Here is a 24,203-nt window from a genome sequence, read left to right as displayed (position 1 = left end):
TTTCCATTGACGAGTGGTTCTCCAAAGATGGGCGGTTCTCCAACGGGTAATCTGACAGGACGGAGTAAGGGGAGCTGCTCCGAAATCGGGGCAGAGAATTGCCTCAACAGAGCTATGGCTTGAATTTCGAGGCAGAAAAGACCCTCTTTGCACACCCTTAATATTTATAAACATTAATTTATTGTCATCTGACCAGGAGATGGGTGGTTACAATTAGTGAGTATAATCTCTGGATGAATGATTTTGTGTGCCGATCTGCCCTCAACTATTTAATCTGTCTTCCCTTCTCCCCCACTCCCCAAGGATCTGGGTGATGCACCCCATGCCTTTTTTCCAGCTCCCAGGCAGTTTTGGAGTTCCTCTTTAAACCCTTCACATCTCCTTTTCCTAAAATGGCACTTGGAGAGCTATATAGGGTGACATGCTATGATTTGGGAAGAAGTATGATAACCTGAAGTAATTTATTTGGGGGAAGGATCTGTATGGGCAGCATCATATATCTTGCACAAATGAACCCGCTTTCCCAGGAGGTTCTACATCAGTTCCAGCAGGGCAACCTGATTGAAAAAGGCTCTAATGGAATATTCAAGCAGGTTGATCCTCACCACAGTCATCGCTGAATGCCATAGTTAGAGGGGAAGGGGAATTGTAGGAATCACCCACCACCACCCAAAAGAAAAGAAAGCACTCAGCAGGTGGGATTTTTTATTCAATATATGGGCCTACATTGCAGCTCAAACAAGGGCAATGTTTGCACTTCGACTTGATGATTAAGTGGCATGCAATGAGCTGAATGCTGCAAGAAAGCGGAGATATCATTTTGGTGAATGTAAAGACTGGAAATGTATTGTCTCCTGGTCTCATCTATTACAACTCTTCATGCAATTGTAATAATGGATATAGCTATAGAGGCAATATGAGAGTCTTTGCTCAATGCTGAACAACTGGGTCAGAAGCAATTGATTGCCTTTGTTCAGGAAAGACTCATGGTGCCAACAGAAGGAACTTTGCAAATGAAATTCCATGCTCCATTAAAGAAGGTAAAAGCTTCAACATTTGCACGTGTTTACATAGAGCAGAAATGAACTAACAAGAAGCAAGTCACCATAACAACTGATTGGAACTTATTGCATTGGTTAATCATGGCCTATGAAGCTGGAAGAGCAGCAGAACTACAAAAAAAATGCAATGTAATTGATGCCAATGTTGATTGTGCTCACAGAACTGGAGACCTCAGAGCAGGAAATAAATCAATCCTGGGAGGTATCTCAACAAATGATTTTAATTTATTTATTTAATTTATAACCTGTCTTTTTTTTCTCCAAAGAACCCAAGGTGGTGTACACAATCCTCTTCTTCCCCTCCATTTTTATCCTCACAACAACCCTGTGAGGTAGGCTGCACTGAGAGTCTGTGACTGGCCTAAAGTCACCCAGTGAGCTTCCACGGCCGAGTGGGGACTAGAACCCGGACCTCCCAACTCCCAGTCCAACACTTTAGCCACTACACCGCGCTAGCTCTCTTTTCCTCCTTAGATCACACTTGAAGGTACGTCAAGTCTCCCTTGTTTATGCACTTCATAGTGTGCCCTCCCCCGCCCTTTTGTTTCAAAGTATAAAGCCACAGACCTCCTGACACATACAGACTGAACTTACATTTACTTAAAAATGATTTGATACCTATTTTTTTGTTCCGCTGAGCAATAGACATTAATGCTGCAAAATTAATTTGTTATAAAGAAAAATATCAATTTCAGATGCCATTTTGCTTTGCTTTTCAATTTAAAGTACAAATATGACAAAACTGAGTTTGGTAGACATAATCTGTTGAATCCAGAACATTCAAATTAGGTAGAAAAGGGAGATTACAAAATTTTCACCAAAAAAAATGGCTCCTAAATTGCTCTTTTGGGGCATTCATCCTTGTATAAAATAGGAGCAGAAGCTTCTGAACTCCTCCTCATGGCTGAGCTGCAGGAGAGGGAAGTGGAGGGTGTGTGTGTGCATGAGCCAAAAGCCTTCTGACGCTTGTTCTCATAATGCATTGTTTAGCACTACATCTAAACACAGAGAATATTTCCACATACAATATAGTTGGTATTGAATATTAGGGATTATAAAGGTTGAGAAATATTGACCCCTTTTGAGTTACTAATTGGCATTAGTAATACTAAAGGGCAGTATCCAATCCTGCCTGTCTGAGTGCAGCCAGCCCTACCATTCCCTTTCCTTTTGGGCTGAGGAAAGGTGTGTGTCTTTGGATACGATGAACAGAGCAATCCTGTTTAGACCTTCTCAGAAGTAATTCCCAATGAGTTCCATGTAAACATGCTTACGATTGCAACTTTAAATAGGTATTTTGTTGTGTTTCTGTCAAATATACAGATTCGCTTTGGAGTTCAGACCCTTCCTTTGCATATACTAAGTTTCTTGGGTGAATTACTTATTGTGTGACTAGCCAGGGTCTCAGGGCAGCTATTATATGACTAGCCACATCCTCCGCAAGAAGGCATTTTGTGGTGTTTCCCACAGTAGTTTCTCAAATCCCCAAAAGAGCCCACAGGTTTAAAAAGGTTGAAGAACCCTGCACTAAGGTGTGTCCCAGTGCTAAATGGGGAAAAAACAAGTATCTCTTTCTCTCTCAGGGTTCTATTTCTCTCTCCCAATCCCATACTGGCTGCTGTTATGAATATGCAAGTCTTGGTTGGGGCTTGCCAGGGCTTGTTATGTTGTGGGAATCCAGCCGACGGGAACTATTTCAAGGTTAAACAAACTTCACATAACTCTAAAACAGACCGTCAGTTATGAAAAGGTTGTTTAACCCTCAAATAACCCATGACACAATAGGCCATTGCAACCCCCACCTCCAGCTTGCATATTCATAATTGTGGATGGAATGCACTGCAGCACCCTGTGGGTTAATTAATTCACTGTGGGCTGTTGTGTCTTCTGAAACAGGTCCAAAACACTAGCCTAAAGATAGTGAATAAATACATCTTAGACCTCTCCATCCCTCTACAGGCTCTGCATTCTTCACTGAATTTAATATTATCAGAGTGGAAACTAAAATACTGTTCACATGATATTGCCCCTCGGGAGAAATCTGGAGCAGGCCCTTGGTGGGGGTGCCCTTCACCCTCTGTCCAGCCAGTTTTCATTAAGGAGGATTTCCCCCTTCCTATAGAAGTAAACATAGCAATTGCTCCATTCACTTGCAGACAGGGGTAGGGTGGGAATAGTTTGGTGGGTGCTTCAGTGTGGGTACAGTGGTAGTTGCGGGCACTGCGTTGGAAACCCGTTTTAGATGAATTAATCTGTTTGATTAACTGACTCTACTTTGCAGTCCTAATTTTACTGTGGCCTTGGTGGCTCTGCCGCATTAAACAACCCAGCACTGGAGCATTACCTAACGTTTATTTAAACAAACAAACAAAAAAGGTTGCAAAGCAGCCAAACTACCTTTTTTGGGCCTCAAGAAAACCTCTTGTATTGAACAAGGATTGTTGTTTAAAAAATAAATGAATCCAAAATTAATGGAACAACTCAGAGAAGATGGATATTTTGGGGGTACTTATATTAATATATAAGTATGTAATAGCATCAAAGCTAGCTTCACAAATTCTATAAAACCTATGCGGCAGAGAAAATTATATCCCTTCTGGGTGATTTTTTTTGTTTTGTTTTTGTGTGTGATAACTAAATTGTATTACTCTTAAGTCTCAATCCTGTGCACGTTGACTTAAATGTAAGTTTTACTGAGTTGAATGGGTGCAGAAGGACATTCTTATTTATTCATTATACAATATGTGAGATATATAATGTAATTTTGATAGTAACACAAGCATTTTATCCAGATTACTGTAAAATAAATTTTCATTTACAATCAAGGTTTCATCCCAAGTTCTTGTTTTGTTAGCTCTAACTTGGCAATCAAATAAATTTTTATTTTTACACTATTACAGAAGTGCATTTTTCTAGGTTTCCAAAACCACCTTATTCAACCTTCCCCATCTGTCACCATCTGCTTCTTTTTAGCATGTACTTTTTGTGTGATCACATAAGCATGTGAAAAATAACTAACATTCAGATGATTATCTGCTCGTACATTTGAGGACTGGGCATAATAAAAGTGAACTGCCAAAAACATACTTAACACTTTTAATTTTATTGGGTCTTGCATGTGAGCTACATTTGATTCTCCAACTGTTTTACAGTTGGAAGGTTCAGCAAGTATTGCTAATTTAACAGAAAACCAAATAATTAACTGAAAAATAGTTTGCTATGATTCTAAATGAATATAAATAATACTTATATCATGCTTGTATAGGGCTTTCAATGATCTTTCATTTGAGGGACAGATGAATTCTATAACCACTTAGCTTCAGCAATGGTGAAGCATCAGCTCATACACTGGGCCTACTACTATTACTCTTGTTGACGTGCAGGAGGGACAAATAAAGCAAACATGGTTATATAGTAGATGTTTGGCAACATTTCCACAAGAATGTTTCTGTGTAAGATTTGAAGAATTTGCAAAGCAGCAGTTCTACACATGTACAGTGGCTATCAAGAACTAAATTGCTCACTCTTGCAGCCTAACTTTGGCATAAATGTCAAAGCCAAACAAATGGGCTGTGCTAGGGGTTTCTCTGCATCAAGAGTAGACCATGACACTAGTCTGATCTCCATCCATGTCATGCAAGCAGAACAAGATTTCCCCTTCCTCTCCTTCCTGCTCCAGTTCCCTAGCTTGCTATAGAGAGACCCCAACCCTCCAGAGCAGAGTTCAGGAGCGGGGGGGGGAATGTAGTAGGAGGGCGTAAAAATCTGTTTCGTCAATGGTGTCTGTACTGCTGGTGGATGGACACTATTGTATATAACACTTTGGAAATCACAGTAGCTGTTTGTTGCAGTTATCTACCCGCAGATTTACATTTATTTGGCTCTTCAATAATTATTATGAAAATTAGGAAAAGAACCAGTCATGTATTGGTTCCACTGAAAGAAGGATAGAGATCGAATTCCTCCTAGAAGCTTCCACATCACATACATTAGGGTTAGGATAGATTTTCTGTGACTGGGCTCAGTGAAACATTATAAAAGGGGGAAATAATGAGCTCCTATTACTAAAAAGCTGAGGGGAAGCAGCAGTACCACCACTACTGTCATAGGGGCCCATGCTGCAATAGTTGCATCATGCTTAGATAAAGAATGGGCCACTTTGCACAACACGGCAGCCCATGGTGAGTGAATTTACCCACAAGGAGCTCTCTCTGGCTCCTCTTTATCTCTTTCTCCCATCCCATGCTGCCATTATGAATATGCAAGCCATATTTGCCATGGCTTGGTGTCATGAGAACCCAACAACATGTGCCGTAGCACCCCCAAGGGTGGGCTGTCATGTTGTCTGAACCAGGTCAATATTTAATTACCCAATTGGTCAGAAACACTAGCCTAGTGATAGTGAAAATACGTATCTCAGGCCTCCCCAATCCCTTTACAATCTCTGCATTTTTCACTGAATTAATATTAAATAAAGAGCAGAAACTATGGGCCTATTCACATGATATTGCCCCTTACAAGAAATCTGGAGCAGGCCCTGGGCTTGCATACACATCCTGTGCTCCCCTCACAGCAGGAAGAATAGAATGACCAAAGGGGAAATCCTGCATTCAAAATCTTTTTGATCCTGGTAGATAAAATCCACTCTGAAGCTAATGAAGATATATTTTTAGATAAATATTAATGAAAACTTGGCAAAAACATAACTGTAAAATATTTTCTAGACAATAAATAAATTGCTCAGATTAAGCCTTCATGTACAGATACATTAGCAGCATTCCTTGAATTTTATCCAGGCTTTCCTTGGATCTAAAATTCCTACCCCATTATTTTCAATCATCTAGTCTGTGATTCTCTCTTTTGATGCCCTACATTTAGATAGCTGCATTTAAAAAAAAATAGAAATGTGTTTCTTTTTTTAGAAAAAGGCATTTCTAATACAATTAAAAGCACATAGGAATTAACCTACATAAAATAAAGTATTTTGAATGGTTCTGCTATAGAAAGTACCAACTGAATTAAAATACTCATGCTAATGCTAAAACTACACATTTTTAAAATTCCCATGGGAAAAGACATTAATAAGAGTATTAGCCTCAATAACATTATCTGCCAGTATTTAAATATTCAGATTACCATTAACAAAATATCCTCTATTTAAATTACATTTTTTAAAAAATATAAAGTAAAATGCTGACATACCTCAGGAGCCAAGTATTCTGGTGTGCCACAGAACGTTTTCATAGTAGCTGCATCTGTGATCCCTTCTTTGCAAAGTCCAAAATCTGTAATTTTTATGTGTCCATCTTTATCCAACATTAGATTCTCTAACTGTATTTTATAAATACACAAAATTTGTCTTTTAATATTTCTTTAAGGTAAAAGTCCTTTAAGGACAACATTGTGGTATTTCTATTACTACAATTTTGCTATAATTAAGAACAAGCTAAATGAGACAGGGGAGATAAGTGATCAGATCTCCCAATCTTTCTTTCTTCATTTTTAAGGAAGCTATGTTTGTTGTTGTTTATTCGTTCAGTCGCTTCCGACTCTTCGTGACTTCATGGACCAGCCCACGCCAGAGCTTTCTGTCGGCCGTTGCCACCCCTAGCTCCCCCAAGGTCAAGTCTGTCACCTCCAGAATATCATCCATCCATCTTGCCCTTGGTCGGCCCCTCTTCCTTTTGCCTTCCACTTTCCCTAGCATCAGCCTCTTCTCCAGGGTATCCTGTCTTCTCATTATGTGGCCAAAGTACTTCACTTTTGCCTTTAATACCATTCCCTCAAGTGAGCAGTCTGGCTTTATTTCCTGGAGCATGGACTGGTTTGATCTTCTTGCAGTCCAAGGCACTCTCAGAATTTTCCTCCAACACCCCAAATTGGATCATGGTCTAAAGCTCTCGCTGGCTGAGGGAGGTTCCCATTCTAATTTGCCCCTCCCATCATCTGCTAAATAATGGTTTTGAAGGGAAATTAGAATAAGCTGCATCTGCAGCTACTGTTACGTAAAAAAAGAAGTATCAAATGTTCTGAACACAAAACGCTGTGTTTTGTCCAGTTTGGTCCTTAATAACCTACCATAATGATCGTTTATAATCACATATGATGACTGCTGTTCTTAGAATAGTACTTCCATTTGGAGATCACATTACGCCAGTCCTTTTACAACTTCATTGGCTGCCAGTCCAGGTCCGGGCCCAATTCAAAGTGCTGGTATTGACATTTAAAGCCCTAAACGGTTTGGGGCCAGGTTATCTGAAGGAACGCCTCCTCCCATATGTACCTACCCGGACCTTAAGATCATCTACAGGGGCCCTTCTCCGTGAGCCCCTGCCAAAGGAAGTGAGGCAGGTGGCTACTAGGAGGAGGGCTTTCTCCGCTGTGGCACCCCGGTTGTGGAACGAGCTCCCCAGAGAGGTCCGCCTGGCGCCTACACTGTACTGCTTTCATCGCCAGCTGAAGACCTTTTTATTCACTCAGTATTTTAACACTTAATTTTAACTTAAATTTAAATTTTACTGTTTTAACTCTGTATTTTAATCTTATATCAACTTTGCTGTGTGGTTTTATCCTGGTTGCGCTTTTTATACTGTATTTCGTAATTGTGTTTTAAACTGTTGGGTGTTTTACTGTGGTTTTAATTTTTGTGAACCGCCCAGAGAGCTTTGGCTATTGGGCGGTATAAAAATGTAATAAATAAATAAATAAAATATGCAAATTTATCCTCATTGTCCAGATAACAACCTCAACACAGACTTCGCATCCTCTTTGTAATAGTAATCAGAGAGCAAGAGAAAAACTGGAAAACGCCCAGAGAAAGCAATGGATCATGCTGCAAAGAGGTGTGAATGGGGGTAAGGGACACTGCAAGTAGTGGCCTATGAGATCCTCATCCTCTCAATGATGATCAACAGGGCCATGTGAGCCGGTCCATATGCTGCAAGGCAATGAGATGAGACAGATTCATTGCCAACTGCTTGTTTTGGTAGGTTAAACCCTGTGTGGTTGGCAATCTGATTCAATTGCTCTCCAATGGAAAAAACCCTCAGATTTCCATGACGCTATAATCCAAGCACAGTGAGAAGCTCATCGCCTCTCTAGCTGTAGAGAACCCAATCAGCTGAAGGTTCTCTATCTTGTTAGTGTGAAAGTTTCAAAAATAATACTCAAGAGTTCAACAGTCTGAAGAACTCAATATAAAACAATGAATAACAAAGTACTGATTCTACAAACAGAGTTCGTATTTGACAATCAAAAGAAGGATTAGTCAACAGATGGTTAAATATTATCAATAATAATCTATTTAAAACATTCATTTATTGGAAAAAATGTTAATTATAAAAACTACTATCTTCTAGAAGACCCCTGAGTCCAGCTGTCCCAGAAGCTGTACACAGCACCAAGTTAGTTTACATAGAGTCTCTAGCTATCCACAATAAATGCAAGAGGCTTGGTTGAAGTCCTGAATCTTTGTGATCTATGTATGGTTGTCATTTTTTGATAGTTTTGTCACTTAGGGCTGAGTGTCTCGGAGACATGTACGAAGTTCTTTTTCCGCAGAAATAAATCTTTTAAGAAATTACACCAAAGAGCAAAGCAAAGAATGTGCAGAGTGTCTTTTATTTAGTCCTGCCCATCAACCATGTCCTATGCATCATTATTAGTGTGCACACCTAGGGCGGCACTGACCCCAGAGAAGTTGCACTCCCTAAGAAATGATCTTAGGCAAGTTGTCAGGTTGTCATTTGACTGAGTGAGAGACATGCAAGTTGTAGGCGGCTGGTCTATTCAATGCCAGGAACACACACACTATTAGGGATGTGCTCCGCTTCTCCTCGAACCGGGGAAGCAGGAGCGGAGCGGGGGGCTTCGCCTACCCTTAAGGCAGAGGCGAAGCGGATTGGGGGGCAGGCGAAGCGTGGCGTAGAGGATCGAGGTAAAGGCGGTCCGGAGCTCCGCCAGAAAGGTAAGTGGAGTTTACCGGGCCCTGCCGCTGTCGCTGTCGCCCATGCGGCGACAGCGGCAGGGCCCGGTAACCCCCCTCCCTCCTCTCCCTTACCTGCGTCCGTCCGCGGTCCCTCGGCCTCTTCAATTGAGCCCGCGGCTCAACCAGGAAGTCTAGGCCGCACTTGCGGCCCAGACTTCCTCGTTGAGCCATGGGCTCAATTGAAGAAGCCGAGGGACCGCGGACGGACGCAGGTAAGGCCCCCTCCCCCTTGGTCCCTTACCGGGCTCTGCCGCTGTCGCCGCACGGGTGGCGACGGCCCGGTAACCCCCCTCCCTCCTCTCCCTTACCTGCGTCCGTCCGCGGTCCCTCGGCCTCTTCAATTGAGCCCGCGGCTCAACCAGGAAGTCTAGGCCGCACTTGCGGCCCAGACTTCCTGGTTGAGCCACGGGCTCAATTGAAGAAGCCGAGGGACCATGGACAGACGCAGGTAAGGCCCCCCTCTCCCTTGGTCTCTGCAGGTAAGGGAGAGGAGGGAGGGGGCCTTACCTGGCGCCACTCCCCTCCACTGCAGAGCTCCAATTCGGAGCTGGAGCTCCACGGCGAAGAGGAGCGGACTATGGGTGGAGCGGCACAGAGCGGGCCGTGCAGAGCGGGCCGTGCACACCCCTACACACTATCATTTCTTTGACTTATTTAAATTGCTCCTCTTATAAATCACCAACAAAGATACTATACAAAATTCAGTTAAAAACATCAATAAAATCAGAATAAAATGAAATAGAATAACAATAAAATGAAAACGTGGGCAGAACATTTGCTTAAATAAAATCAGAAAGTAACATCAGAAACCATTCAAAGCTCAAGGGAACAATATCATCTTCACTCCCCATCTAAAGCATAATAAATAGGGGGACTAGTCTATCTCCTCAGGGAAGGAATCCCACAATGAGGGTTCTGTAACAGAAAAGGCCCTGTTTCAAGTGCTCACCAACCCAACTTCTCCAGGTTGTTGGACATAAAACAGGCCTCATAAATTACTGGCCTTTTCTTAAAGAAAGAGGTGGTCCCTCCAATGTCCTGGCCTCATACCATTTCGATGCTTTGTAAGACAAAGCCAGCATGTTGAATTGTACCTAGAAGCAATCTGGAAGCCAATGAAATTGATTCAAGACTGCTGTAATGTGGTCTACAAAAGTCTAGGAGCCTTAATTTTTCACAAGCTGTAGTTTTTGAACACTTTTCAAGGGCAGCCTCACATAGAACACTTTACAATAATCTAAATAATAGATGATTAAGGCATGAATCATTATTTAAATATATTTATTTATATAAGTTTAGATATTTTGAATAACTGTATAAAGATTAAATAGGTGCAAGACTGATATGATTTTAGGAAATGTATTATGAAAACTAAATTTTAAAAAAGACATGGCTCTAGTACAATGAGGAGTGTGAGAAAGAACGTACATACTTCCAATATGTCATTATCCAGGAGTGACTGCTCTAGAAAGCATTTTATATGTATACATTATGCTCTTCATGGTTTTAATTTTTGTGAACCGCCCAGAGAGCTTCAGCTATTGGGTGGTATAGAAATGAAATAAATACATAAATACATGCACACACACACACACCCCACCACCACTTTCCTCTGCAGTAGTGGTCCTATTGTTGCAGGCATCTTTTCACTAACAGATTAAAGGATGAACGTCCTTAAAAACAGCAGTGGTAATAGCAACAGCCAAAAGACTCAGCCCACAGCAGTTCTCTATGCAGGAAATTTGCCACAGGGAAATTTGCAGATTCCGCTCAGGGGGGGAGGGCATTTTGAGGAGGACCTTATTATCTGACTCTCTGGGCCATTCAAGTAAACCCTCTTCCAATTTACTACAAATTCCACTTCAGGCAGGATTTGGTGATAATAGTATATAGATTGGCCTATCTGGGCTGTGTAAACTGTCCACATGTCCTGTGAAAACTGACAGTATAGCCTTTTAAACAATTTTAAATTCTCCACAAATATGTCACTTTTTAAAAAAAGGAAACTTCTTTCAACTCTTCTTTAAAGGTGTCAACATGTACAAAGATTTGGATAACTTCTTTTTCAACCGGAAAAGGATGGATTTTATATAAAGGAGGTCTAATACCCATTCACAAACAATTTGGAATAATAACTTTGTGATGCAGCGTCCATCAGAGAGTACTCAGTGATGGACCTTTGATGGTATTTTACATCATCTTATCTGAAATCTGATTTACTACTTTCAGCAGATCCGAGAATTCTAAAGATCCCTGATGGATGGCGGATCATGCAGATCAGTCATCCATCACTGCATTAAAAGAGCACTTTATAAAAGATACGTTGCAAGACTCTGTGCATAGTGGATTAATGTGTTTATCACTTTGGCCACAGCTAGACCTAAGGTTTATCCTGGGATCATCCAGGGTTCACCCCTGCCTGAGCACTGGATTCCCTGTGTGTCACCTAGATGAACAGGTTTGAGCCCTGGACGATCCAGGGATAAACCTTAGGTCTAGCCATGGCCTTTGTCTTCTCTCACTGTTTTTAATTAAAAACAATCCTGTGTATCTTGATTGTAATTCTTAGTGCTATCAGTTGTCTTCTGATACTATTGAGGTGTTACCCCTAAAATAACCTTGATGTTCCCGTTCTGAGATACTTGCCACTATATATCCCCTATACTGATTCATTTGCAGTTTGCACTATTCTCTGTGGGCCATCTCAGTAGTGGAAACACTTCATTTCTGATTTGGGAAGCCAGGCAGCCTTCTTTCTGAAAACCCTGCACTATCCAGCCCAGGTTTTTATCAGTTTTTGCATTATTCCTTTTGCCTTGGCATTAGGGAATTCTGGTCAACATTGCGATTTTCAGTTCCTGACAAGTTTTTTTAAATTTAGGCCTAGTTCTCACAAACAGAACACGAAAAGGTGTAGGGATTCATGAATGCTGTTCCATACCAAAAAAAAGAAAATTAAAAAACTCTTCAAACATGTAAAATCAATGTCAGCGTTCTAGCCTTGCCTTATCCCTGACATACTATATTTTGTGTACAGATTTTTTTTGTATATGGATGCACATTCAGTCGTGTAAGCCTCCAACTGCAGTCTGACCTGGTACAGTGTAGAAAAATAGGTTTACCTTGCCTTCTGTGTTTGTAGGGCTTAATGTCACATCTACATTTATTTATTTTTTGCAGACCCACCTATTTCAGATGCAAACTCTTAACAACTACAGTTGCATGCCATCACATCCAGTTTATTTTGACTGTCTTTAGTTCCAAACCTCTGTAAAAACAGGCTAGGAATAATCATTTTCAGATATGGGAAAAGAGTAGATAGTGACAAGTCTAGTTAAGAAAATGCCACAGGGAAAAGGAAATGCCATTGAGATGTCCAACTAGTTCTGATTTATATTTGGTCTCTTTCCAATAATGAAGTGAAGTAAGAAATCTATCACTGATACGCAGTTTTCCCAGGTTGTTCTCACCTCAAAATTGTAGATGACTGCAACTTGATATTATTTATTTGATTTTTACCCCACCATTCTACCCAAAAATTGCACTCAATTAAAATTGATTAAAACAATAAAACAATACATTAAAATGAAATAAAAATATAGCAATTACAGAATAAAAATTTAAAACCATCACCCAAACCAGCACATCCATTTACAGGCCAAAGGCCTTCTTGAATAAAGTGGACCATGCCTGTCGCTGGAAGGACAGCAGAGAAGGAGTAAATCCAGCCTCCCTTGGGAAAAAGTTCCATAGCCTGGGAGCGGTCACCAAAATGGCCCTCTCACGTTACCACCAAATGTGCCTCTGAAAGCAGCGATCTAAATGACTGAAATCCTAAGGACGCAATCACACTCATCTGACATTGAAGGGCCTAGTACTTCTGAACACTACAATACAATAATTCTGCATGAGATGTTCCTATGGGCGGTATCCAAGTGGACATTAGCACTAACGTAAATTGTGTTGCACTAGCATAGGAGAACTGTAGCACAACGCCGGAAACTCTGTTGTGAGAGCGAACACTATTAGCTTTGTGCTAGAGATGATAGCGTAATGTGATTTAAGTTTATTTGTTTATTTATTTATTAAAACATTTGTATCCCACCCTATTATCACTGGGATCTCAGGGTGGCATATAGATAAAATCAGAACAATATAAACATAAATAATTTACACAGCTAAAAAAGTATTAAATCATTAACAAATTAAAACTGGTATAAAAATTTTAAAAGCAATAAAACAATTAAAACTATGTGTAATCATGGAGAATTTAGCCCTCAAAGGCTTTGATAAAATCCCATGTTTTAACTTGCCACCAAAATCAAGACAGTGTCAGTGCCAGTCGGGCCCCCAAGGGGAGAGTATTCCATAACTGGTGTGCCAAAACAGAGAAAGCCCTCTCCCATGCCCCACAATAATGTATGTCTCACATTGCTGGGACACAGAGGAGGGCTCCTCGGAACAGATCTCAAATCTCGGGCAAGCATATATAGGGAGAGGCGCTCCCTCAATTACTGAGGTCCCAAAGCCTTTAACACTAGTGTCCACTTCGATACTGCCCTAAGTTCACAATCAGAAATCATGTCACAGATTTTGAGAATACAGTTGATGTAAATGGAATTGCTAAGAATGGCTAACGAGAATAGGGCTAATTCATCTCCAAACAAGGAACAGGTCTTATTTTAAAAAGACAAGCTGTAGGCAAGAGGGAATTTTCTTATTTCATAAGAAATAATTGAGAATCTGGAGAGGAGAATAAATAAAAGTAATGATTCTATTACTGAAAACAAAAAAGAACTTCATGTTAATTATGTATTCTGGATAAAAGAGCAATTAGAAAAAATGTTGGGTTGTAAAGATTTATCAGTCAAGGTCAAAATGTTCACTTAATTATTATTATTTTTCTAATTGGTTGATGGTGAATAAATCCTTTTTTAAAGGAATGTTAAAACATTATAAACTAGTACCATTGAGTGAAGACTTTCAAAAAACAAATGCATGGATTTAGGTCTTAGCTAGACGGGGCGAAATCCCGGGGCGATCCCCGGGATCGTCCCTGTGCGTCCACATGACGCACAGGGGATCCTAGGATCAGGGAGGGATGATCCCTTCCTTGCCCCGGGATCTCGCCCTACCCTTTAGGCCTGGTTTTTCTGCGGTCTCAGGCTGAGCCCAAGACCACGGAATGTGTGGCTGGGCGTTGTGGTTTGTCCCGGTTCCTCCCGGTTCCTCCCGAGGAGCCAGGACCCTCACACGGGGTGCAGAACTTCTCAGGAGCACTGTGCTCATTGGGGGTGGGGTGGGGGAGTGGGAGAAATATTTTTTTAAAAAAGCTTACCCTTTGTGCACGAGCACTTTTGTGTATCTTCTTTTAATAAAAAACACAAAATGGCGGGCACAACGCCTCTCCCTCTGAGGTCATCGCTCCCTCTGAGGTCATCGCGCAATAACAGATAGGTCTAGCTAAGGCCTTAGAACTTGCCATCTCTAGGAAAAGTTGTATGGTTCCTTATTTATGTCTAACTCTTAGGAATGTTGAGAATTAATTAATTAATATGTGCCTAATTTATGGATAGCTAGGTGATGTTGAAGATTATTTCAAAATGAGATAGTCTTCATAAAATATTGCACATGTGTTCTGAATTCTGAGAAAACAAGCTTCTCATCATCTGAGCCTCCTTGCTAGTCAGCTGGACAGTTTATGCAGAGCTGGGTAAGATCTTGGATATAGATAAAAGCTCTCCTACTAAACTATTAAGATCTTGACAGCTTTAATAATAAGAAAGGCTTAGGACGATTATTTCTTATTATAAACTTTTAAATATATTATTGCTATGTTTTATCAGTAGAAGTATATGCTTTATACTAAAAGTAAAAATTAATTCAAAGATTTCCCTTTGCTAGTTCTTGTTAGTGCAAAGCCTGAGCTGGACACACCAAAACTATTTTAGGAGTATGCTTTAAATTTCTGAAGGAGATAGTGGTGATTGAGTCCTCAGCAGTTCCACAGTTAACGTATTCATGCTGACCTCCTATTTTTTATTAGACTACGTCAGTAACTGACCTCTTTGAATTCTTTCCTACAGCCAAACTCTCAGGTTGTCACCTATAACATTATCCAAATTGCCTCTGCATTAATTAAATAATTAATTAGGTATTTAGACCACCCAATAACCAAAGTTCTGTCAGTAGTATATAAATAGACTGAAAGTGATTAATGACTTCAGCAACTGCCTATTCAAAAATACTTAGAAAGAGAATTTAAAATAACACAAAGAACCTCTAAATGTAAAAACCCTGCATTATACTGCCTCTCTCCTTCTCTGGCAAGTGTCTAAGAACCACTGAGGATGGTTACTGAAAATAAATTCAGGCCAGAAGGACCCCTCCCTATTTATATGAGGTCAAACCCACTCTTCTCTAGGACTCTCCAAAGAAGACAGTCACAGCTTGCAAAGTTCTCTGCCTTATGCTGTGCCCATCACATATATCATTTGACAAAATATACTGGCTTTTCTTATGGCACAATCCTATTGAATGCTTCCTGACTACTCGCAAGCCTCCAAATTTGGAGGTTTACGAGTATCTCATGCAGAACAGAAGGTACCTTGTGCCTCCCGTTATGCATTTTAGCTAGATGGGCGATTTTGCTTGTCTAATGGAGGCTTCAGGGAGGGGAAGGGAAGGAGAATGGGGACAGCTGGGGATAGTTCGTACCCCACGTCCCCAGTCTCCTCCCCTCCCCACCCACAGGAATGCCTCCATTTCCCCATTTCTGCACTCTGTTTTGCATGCATGGAGAAGTAGCTGCAATGGTTCTCTGGCACTAATCTCGGAGCCCTGTCTATGAGCCTGGAGCCAGGAAACCAAAAAATCCAATGTCCCCGTAGACGTAATCTTATAAGTAAAACTAAAATTTCTCGCTAGAAGGCACTGCACTGCTACTCCTACAAATCTGTCTATTTCCCAAGTTCAGAAGTGAGTGTGGAGCCTTCAGTACCCAAAACAGCAACATCCACACACAAGAGGGAGATATTAGCCAACTTCAGGGAATAGCAAGATTTGCAGAAGTAAAAAAAGAAAGAAAAGGAAATGCCATTGACACATAAAAGACAAAGTTCCACTATTCTCACGCTAATTACACATATAACATTTCTCCACTTATAGATCTTAATAATAAGCTTAACATTTGGAATTTGTGCTTTTAGATATAATTAATGCTTTCATCATTAAGTACATTTGCACATTTTCTTTTATTGGTGCAAATAGAGCCGGCATTTTGCATCAGGATATAGAAATTATAGGATGAAACTGAATAGTCAATCAACTCCAATCTACAGCAGTTTTTTTTCTATTTTACTACTTACTTTTCTCAGAATGATGTAACTTTATAATTACTTTGTGTTTGTCCCAATAGTCTTTTAAAAAAAACACATTTTGATTACTTCTTTTTTTTTACCTTGAGATCACGATACACAATCTTTCCAGAATGCAGATAGTCCAAAGCAGAAACAATTTCTGCACCATAGAAGCGTGTGCGATCCTCAGAGAACACCCGCTCTCTCGACAAATGGAAAAACAGCTGCAGGGTAAACAGCAGGGACAGGATTGCAATAATTACTGATTTAGTGGGGGAAATTAACACAAACATAAAACACCTCTCATCACCATATTGTGATGATAGATAGTGTACTCTCAGTGGACACTCAGCACTCTTAGACAGCAGCTGGCTTATCTTTTCCAGGTTTCCAAGGGGAAAAAACGAGCTGTTAAATCAGCATTTTAATCAATATACCAATCTTGTTTAAGGCATTCTGCTTGCTACCCATTTAACCTTCAGTTACCAGAGGAAAAAAAAGTGCACCATCATCATTCTGTACTTTTTTTTCCTTCCATGCCCTCCCTCAATTTTTTTAAAAAAAACTTTTGTAAAGAAAACAAATAGGATCATTTAGGAATTATTTAGTATATGGACACAAATGAAGGGACTATAGTAATTTACAGTTCATAAGTTATACCAGCTTATTTCTTGACCATGGTTATAAAAATGCACCTTGTGTATTCAGAAATTTTCTTTCATTTAAACTATGCTGTATAAACACCTCTTTAACCCTGGTTGGTAGTGAGAACAGTTTCCACCTTCACCCTTTCAATAAGGCTATGCTAACAGCAACATGTCTTTTAAACAAGGAATTTCATACAATGACTTTCTCCAGCTGGATCTCCCCACCTTTCCCCTCACATCAGATATCAGTTATTATATTAACAAATGTCAACCTATCTCTTGCCCTACAGCAAGAATGTAAGATGCCCAAACAAAATAAGCTTTAGAGCTCCTTATGACCTGATATGCGACTTGCTAGATTGACTGGGTTCTAATAATACATCCAAAGTTTATAATACATTTCAACTGGCCACTTTTCTTCTGCCTTAAAAATCTCAATTTTGGTTTTAAAACCGAATGCATATTATGCATGTTTTTATATGTAGTGCAGTTGAAAAAAACTTACAATGGTATCAAAAATTCAACAGCTCACCTGATCATCTACAAAAAAAATTAACAATAAAATTAACAGCATCAACGCCCAGTCATTTATTTATATTCTTTGGTGATTGAACCTGTGATGGTCTACCATTTTACTTGATATAAATACCAGCTAGTTTGCTCATCCCCCATCCATGTCCAAATAGCCTTGCTGCATATTCAGCTCTCAGGCAAGACTGCTGATGTGGGAGTAAGAAGTGCACATGGGTGGGGATGACAAGTAATAGGAGATGCACCCTTTTAAACGAAATAATGTTAAAGTGGCTTTAATTATAGCCAAAGAATAAGTGAACAAGGGGAAATTAGAGCTTTGCATTGCCAATTTAATCAGAACAGCAGAATGTAAGTTAGAACAGCAACGTGGCCCTTGGTTCCTGTTCTCTAACTTACCTCTCCTCCATTGACGTACTCCATCACAAAACACAAACGGTCCTTGGTCTGGAATGAATATTTCAAAGACTTAAAGAAAAAGAAAAACAATTGCAGTGATGGAATTTTCCATAAATGAGGACAAAGGCAACATTTCTTGAAAACCACCCAGAGAGATAATAACAACAACAACAACAACCAAATGCATCTATTTCAAATCATGTGCAGTGCAATCTTAAACACAAAGTAATTATATATCTGAATATAAGCCCCACTTAGTTCAATGGGACCTACTCCCAGGTAAGAGTGTTCAATTAGAAAGCAACTACTGGTATATTTAAACGTGCATGCAATGCATGCTACAATAAATGTCCAAAATGTAATGAATGCTAGCACATGTGAATAGATAATTCCAGAAATAAAATTGTTGCATGTCTGAACTCTGAGAATTAAAACAGTGAATATTGACAACTGTCTAAATATGATTGTTAGCATTCACAGGTGTATCAATATTCACAAAATTTTGCACATTTGTTACTTTATTTTTGACATTTTATATCATATTCTATTATTTATATTCAAAGTGGCTAACAATCTGGTTTAAAATCCCATCATAAAACACTAACTTCTCAAAAATAAATGACATCTCAGAGTTAAAATATGAAGAAAACTAACTTTATTTATTTATTTATTTATTACATTTCTATACCGTCCCATAGTCGAAGCTCTCTGGGTGGTTTACATAAGATCAAAACAATTAAAAAATGATATATAAAATTTAAACCATAGAAACATACAGTATATAAAAGAACATACATCTAAAAACAACTATAAGCTATCAGCTGAACTTAAAAACATATCCAGGATCAGTTAAGCTCATCACATATTGCTAAATGCATGGGGGGGGGGGGGGAAATCTTGACCTGGCGCCAAAAAAATAGCAATGTTGGTGCCAGGTGGGCCTCATCGGGGAGATCATTCCATAATTGGGGGCCACCACAGAGAAGGCCCTCTCCCTTGTTTCAAAACAGTTTTAAAAGCAGCATTGATTCAATGCAGCAATGATCAAAACTCAAGGCCTGCTAAAAGAGATGGTTCAAATGTCCACATAAACACTAGAAGAGAAGTGGCCTGGTAGATCTCTTTAGGTAAGGTATTTAGTAACATATATACATTTTTGGGTACAAAGACAACTTGAATAGTTTTTGAACTACAAACTAACAATCTCTCTTATGGCTTGGTGTAAGTTAAATAATTGAGACAGGAACAAACTGATGTATAATGCAAAATACAGTCTTAAAGAGTAAAAGCAACACATTCACCTACCCTTTAAAATATTTAAAGAAAGGATTTTTAAAAATGCTATTGGCACAAGAACCACATATTTCATAATATGTAGTTCTTGTGTCTGGTGCAGAATTGATGTTCTAAAAGATCAAACAGCAATAACCATATAGCAAAATAACATATAGCAAAATCTAAATGAAGGGCCCATTTCTGCTTCCATCTCCTTTTTAAAAAAACTGTCACAGTTTATGAAGTTGATAAGAGCTGATGTCCTCCATATGTTTAGTCCAGTACCATCATGTGGACATTAACACTGGCAGTTGGCAAGCCCACAAAACATAGCTGCTGATGCAAATTCCTCAGGACCAAAAATGTCCTCGATCTTGGAAACAGCTGTATTTACCAGAGGAACTGACATCAACAAGGCAAATCATCAGGCTGGAGATTACTTTCAGGTTACAATTATTATAGTCCTCTACATGTTCAGTTTACACATATATAGCTGCTGGGATACTGGTTGGCATTAATTGAGTATATAATCATTTGTTACTCTAGAAACAAACTATTTTTAAAAATACTAAGGGGGAGAGTCCCAAGAGCAGCCCCAGAAACTGAGGAATGGAAGAAAGAAAGAAAAGGGAGGTGGGATTTCTATGGAAGTGAGAGCTGTCCATAGAAATCAATAGAAAAAGCCAAGATTTTAATGTAATTGAGATTGTGGTTTTAGTATGTGTTAGTACAGGGGTTCTCAAACTTTCTACCCCCAGGGCCTATTTGAGAGAGCTGAAAATGACTGAGGCCCACCAGTCACAAAATAGTGGCAGATGGAGGTAGGGTTTGGTATAATCAGCTGGCTAATTCATCTTTGAAAATTGCTAAAAGACATATCATTGTAAAACACATATCATTGTGAAATGCCTTCCCTGAAGAAGTACCTCGCTGAAAACTTCCTCAAGAGTTGGCTGTTTCAACAGGCTTTGAGTGGTGGCAGGGATGGGAGAGGAGTTTGCTGATACTATTGTGCTTAGTTTAGATTAGTGTATTGTTGTGTGCAAATGGTTTTGTTATTGTTGCGGAATATGTTAGTTTAGATTATTGACTGTCCTTTTAATATGTTGTTCTTACAAGTTTTTAATTTTGACTTGGCTCAGGCCTCTGCCTACAGAAGCTAGAGAGAAAGCAATTTTCACCAATTCCCCCTTCTACTTTCCACTCTCTACTTTCTACTTTCTCTACTTTCCACTCTCAAGAATAGCGGTTTGGAGGTGCAGGGGCTCTAAAGGGAACTGGGGGAAAACACCTTTCCTACAATTGTTTTCAGCATTGCATGAGTGAAACTCCCATCATGGGATGTCAGGATCCAGTCCATTGTCTTTGTTTTCATTTTACTTTTTACAAATGCTTTAAATTATCTTTTTAAAGAAAAGCAGGATATAATTAATTTAAAATAAAAAATAAAACTAAAAATTTAAATATTAGCCGGAATACAGTCAGAGATAGTCTTACTAATTGTAGCTTACAATAAATCAATATTGTGTATTTATTTATGTCATATGATCTAAATAGGGTGACCAGATGCAAAAGACTATGTGCCATATAAATATGTTAGGCATGGCATTTATCGGAAGTGATGTCTTATGCAAAAGAGCACAGGGTTCTTACACCTTTAATAGTTGTGTACAAGAGGGAATTTCAGCAGATGTAGCTTGCATGATGAGCTACCCTTCCTGACATTCCCCTTTTTCATAATTATTGGTGTGACATTAAAATGTCTGGACCATTAAAATATGTTTAAGTACCATTTGGTGGAAAGGTGGGATACACATTGAGCAAATAAATATGATGCTATGGGCTAGAGTTGTAACTGGCCCCCACCTCTCCCTACGCATGCCATGTAAATACACTAGGCATGGCATTTATCGGAAGTGATGTCTTATGCAAAAGAGGACAGGGCTCTTACACCTTTAATGGTTGTGTACAAGAGGAAATTTCAGCCATTGTATCTTGCATGATGAGCTACCTCTCCTGACATTCCCTCTTCTACATAATTATTGAAGGAGCAGGAGCTCTGACTTCTTTTGTATCTGGTCACAACAGATCTAACTGGGTATCCCCTACAGGACACTATCGGGCTATTACAGAATAATGATTGTGTGAAACCTTGAGGCCACACGTATTATTCATTGCTTACTAGTGGAATATTTAGTTACTTAAAACGTTTTGATAGTGCCCCTCAATTTAAAATTTCCAGAACAGTTTATAAATAAAACCACAATAAAAATACAGAAATTCACTTCAAAAAGACATCATATATCATGTATTGGTTCTAATTCCAACGAAATTCCAAAACCTGACTACACTGCCTTTATAGCTTTTTTTTTTACTTAAAATCATCACCATGCAGTGCAATCCTATGCATATCTACTCAGATGTGTATCCCAGGTAAGTGGGTACAGGATTGCAGCCTTAATTACCTATACTCACCGTTAGAAAGGGGTGTCTAGTGTTTTTCAATACTCTGCTTTCTGTAAGTGTGTGAGCCACTTCGTCCTATAGAGTAAAAAATTCAATAATGAATAACTCCAAAAAGATTTTGGAATATCTTAAAATAAGCATATTTAAAAGGGATGAGGGAGGGGGATACTCAAAAGTATCAGGAAAATAAACTATACAACATTTTTCATTCAAAACGTCTCCCTGGGATAACATAATAGCTTCAAAATATCTTATTATCAGTGGAACTACACATTTTAAAATTGAATGATGAATTCCAGTACTTGCCAAGTTGGGAAAATTGTCCAGTCCCCCACCCTCACTGCCTTGAAAAATTACTATTTTTAAAAAAATACTAACACTAGGCATGCCATTAAAATACATTTTAGTACTATTTGATGGAAAGGTGGGGTACACATTGAGCAAATTAATAGGATGTTATAGGTGAGGGCTGCAAATACTCTAGGCATGACATTTATCAGAACTGATGTCCTATGAAACACCATAGCTCGTGACAGAACACATGCTTTGCACACAGAAGGACCCAAGTTCAATACTGTAACTCCAGTTAAAAGGTTCAAGGAGGAGATGAGATGAAAGACTTCTACCTGTGACCCTGAAGAGCTGCTGCCTTTCAGAGTTGACAATACTAGGCTAGAGGGGCAAAATTTGTGAACTGCCCAGGGAGCTTCAGCTATTGGGCGGTATAAAAATGCAATAGTCTGATCAACTAGTATAAAGTAGCTACCTGGCCCTGGGTTCAGTGGTATAAGTGCACTAGTTATGCTCTGATGGTAGAACTGGGGCCTTACACCTTATCCTAAGAGTTATTTTGTGCAACTGCTCATGTGATGGGCTGTTAAACACAAAAAAGTGTTTCTGGAAAGGAACAATCCCTGTATCCTGATGGATCAAGTATCCTGACTCCATGCAGTCAAAAGACTTCTGTAATAAAAATGTGGAAGTTAGTAAGAACATTAGTTTACTTTAGAACGTCTGTCTTTCTATATACATGTGTGTGTGCAAGCATGCAGAATTGAGTATGTATGTGTGTGAAGGGGGTAATATAAGTTGAAAAGCTAATCTGAATATCATCCAGCCATTGTACAGTGCCTCATAGAAAATGTCCATCAAGAGGCAATTGTTCACATTTCCTACATACATTTCAACAGGCTTTGGATGATGTGTATATCTCAAATGCATTTTGAACATCCTCTAAGCAGTATGCAATGGGCAGTATCCAACTGTGTCATTATGCTAGAGTAAATGACGTTGTGTTAGCAGAAACTAGCTTCCAAACTATGTGCAAGTGCAGAATCCAACTAAAATTATGTTTTCAGAAGTGCAGTTGCACAACTGGTTGTACATTACACTTGCACAACCTATTATGGAAGAGTTGAACATAACACTTGTGCAACCTGTTGTGCAATTAGTTGTACATTTTGCTTGTGCAACCCACTGCGCAACTGCTAGCACAACCGATTGTGCAAGCGTAATGGGCAATGGCTTGTACAAAGGAAAGATTTGGTGGAACTCCACTAACACCACTTGAGTTTGTGGAATGACACGCAATTTTTCCAACAGGCCTTGGAAAACATATGAATCTCAACAGTTTTTTGTACATTCTCCAGTCAATATGCAAAATCACCAACAAGCTTTGGAGAATGTGCCGAGCGCAGTTTGTACATTTTATGGGAAATATGATCATTCTACGGACAACATGTATAGACTTGAAGAACCCTGTTCAGAGGTGGGCAATCTGCAGCCAGAGGCTTCATGCAGTCTGCATAATTTTATGATATTGGTGGCATATTCTCCCATAGTTGATAAAAGAGGGTGCGGCTACACAAAAGGGTGTGTGGCTTTTCTTGCTGCACAGCTGTTCTCTCCAGATCAGCTGAATAGTCAGGGCAATCATGGGAAAGGGAAAGATTAACCCTTCCCTCCTCCCACAATCCTGATAAAAATTAACCTCACAAACATTGCTATAAAACTAAGGAAAATGTTCCTGCCTCCCCCTTCTCCAACATACACACTGATCAGTTGAGCAGGGAACAGCAGCTCAGCTGCGAGGAAAAAGAGGCTGTGATGCAGGTAAAGTTCATCTGCGAGTTGAACAGCGAGACTCTGAAAATACCTCTTCTTCCCCTCTGTTCAATCTTTTTATCCACAGCTAAGGAAAGAATGGATAAGCAGTGAAGAGATGAATCCATACTCTCTCCCGCTTTCCCTCTCTCACATACACACAGAGCAGCACCATCACCACCATTCCATCTATCTATCCATTCAGTGTGTGTGTCAGTGGATAAATGGGAATATTCATGATCAGTGTGGCGGAAGTCCCCTGCAATCCCAATGTAAATTGCTTCCCCACATTGCTGGTAATCTCTTTCCTAAGCTTTATACAAGTGCACAGGGGCCGATTTTCCAGGAGCAGCAGGGAAAAAGAAGCTGCAGGCTT

At 39.6% G+C, this 24,203-nt stretch overlaps 1 protein-coding gene across 6 annotated transcripts in view; it reads right to left on the bottom strand.

The window, feature by feature from the left end:
• AKT3 (AKT serine/threonine kinase 3) overlaps window positions 1–24,203 on the bottom strand; it is a 171,124-nt gene that overhangs the window by 27,882 nt on the left and 119,039 nt on the right. For all 6 annotated transcript variants that reach the window (XM_063124331.1, XM_063124326.1, XM_063124329.1 and 3 more), the window contains 4 exons: window positions 21,734–21,799; window positions 17,984–18,052; window positions 16,508–16,630; window positions 6,264–6,392 (listed from right to left, as the gene is read on the bottom strand). In XM_063124331.1, the coding sequence (XP_062980401.1) occupies window positions 6,264–6,392; window positions 16,508–16,630; window positions 17,984–18,052; window positions 21,734–21,799 (387 nt within the window). The remainder of the gene's footprint in view (window positions 1–6,263; window positions 6,393–16,507; window positions 16,631–17,983; window positions 18,053–21,733; window positions 21,800–24,203) is intronic.

Source organism: Elgaria multicarinata, chromosome 4 (genome assembly GCF_023053635.1).
Source record: "Elgaria multicarinata webbii isolate HBS135686 ecotype San Diego chromosome 4, rElgMul1.1.pri, whole genome shotgun sequence".
NCBI classification, from domain to species: Eukaryota; Metazoa; Chordata; class Lepidosauria; order Squamata; family Anguidae; genus Elgaria; species Elgaria multicarinata.
This window is presented reverse-complemented; position numbering and strand designations above follow the sequence as displayed.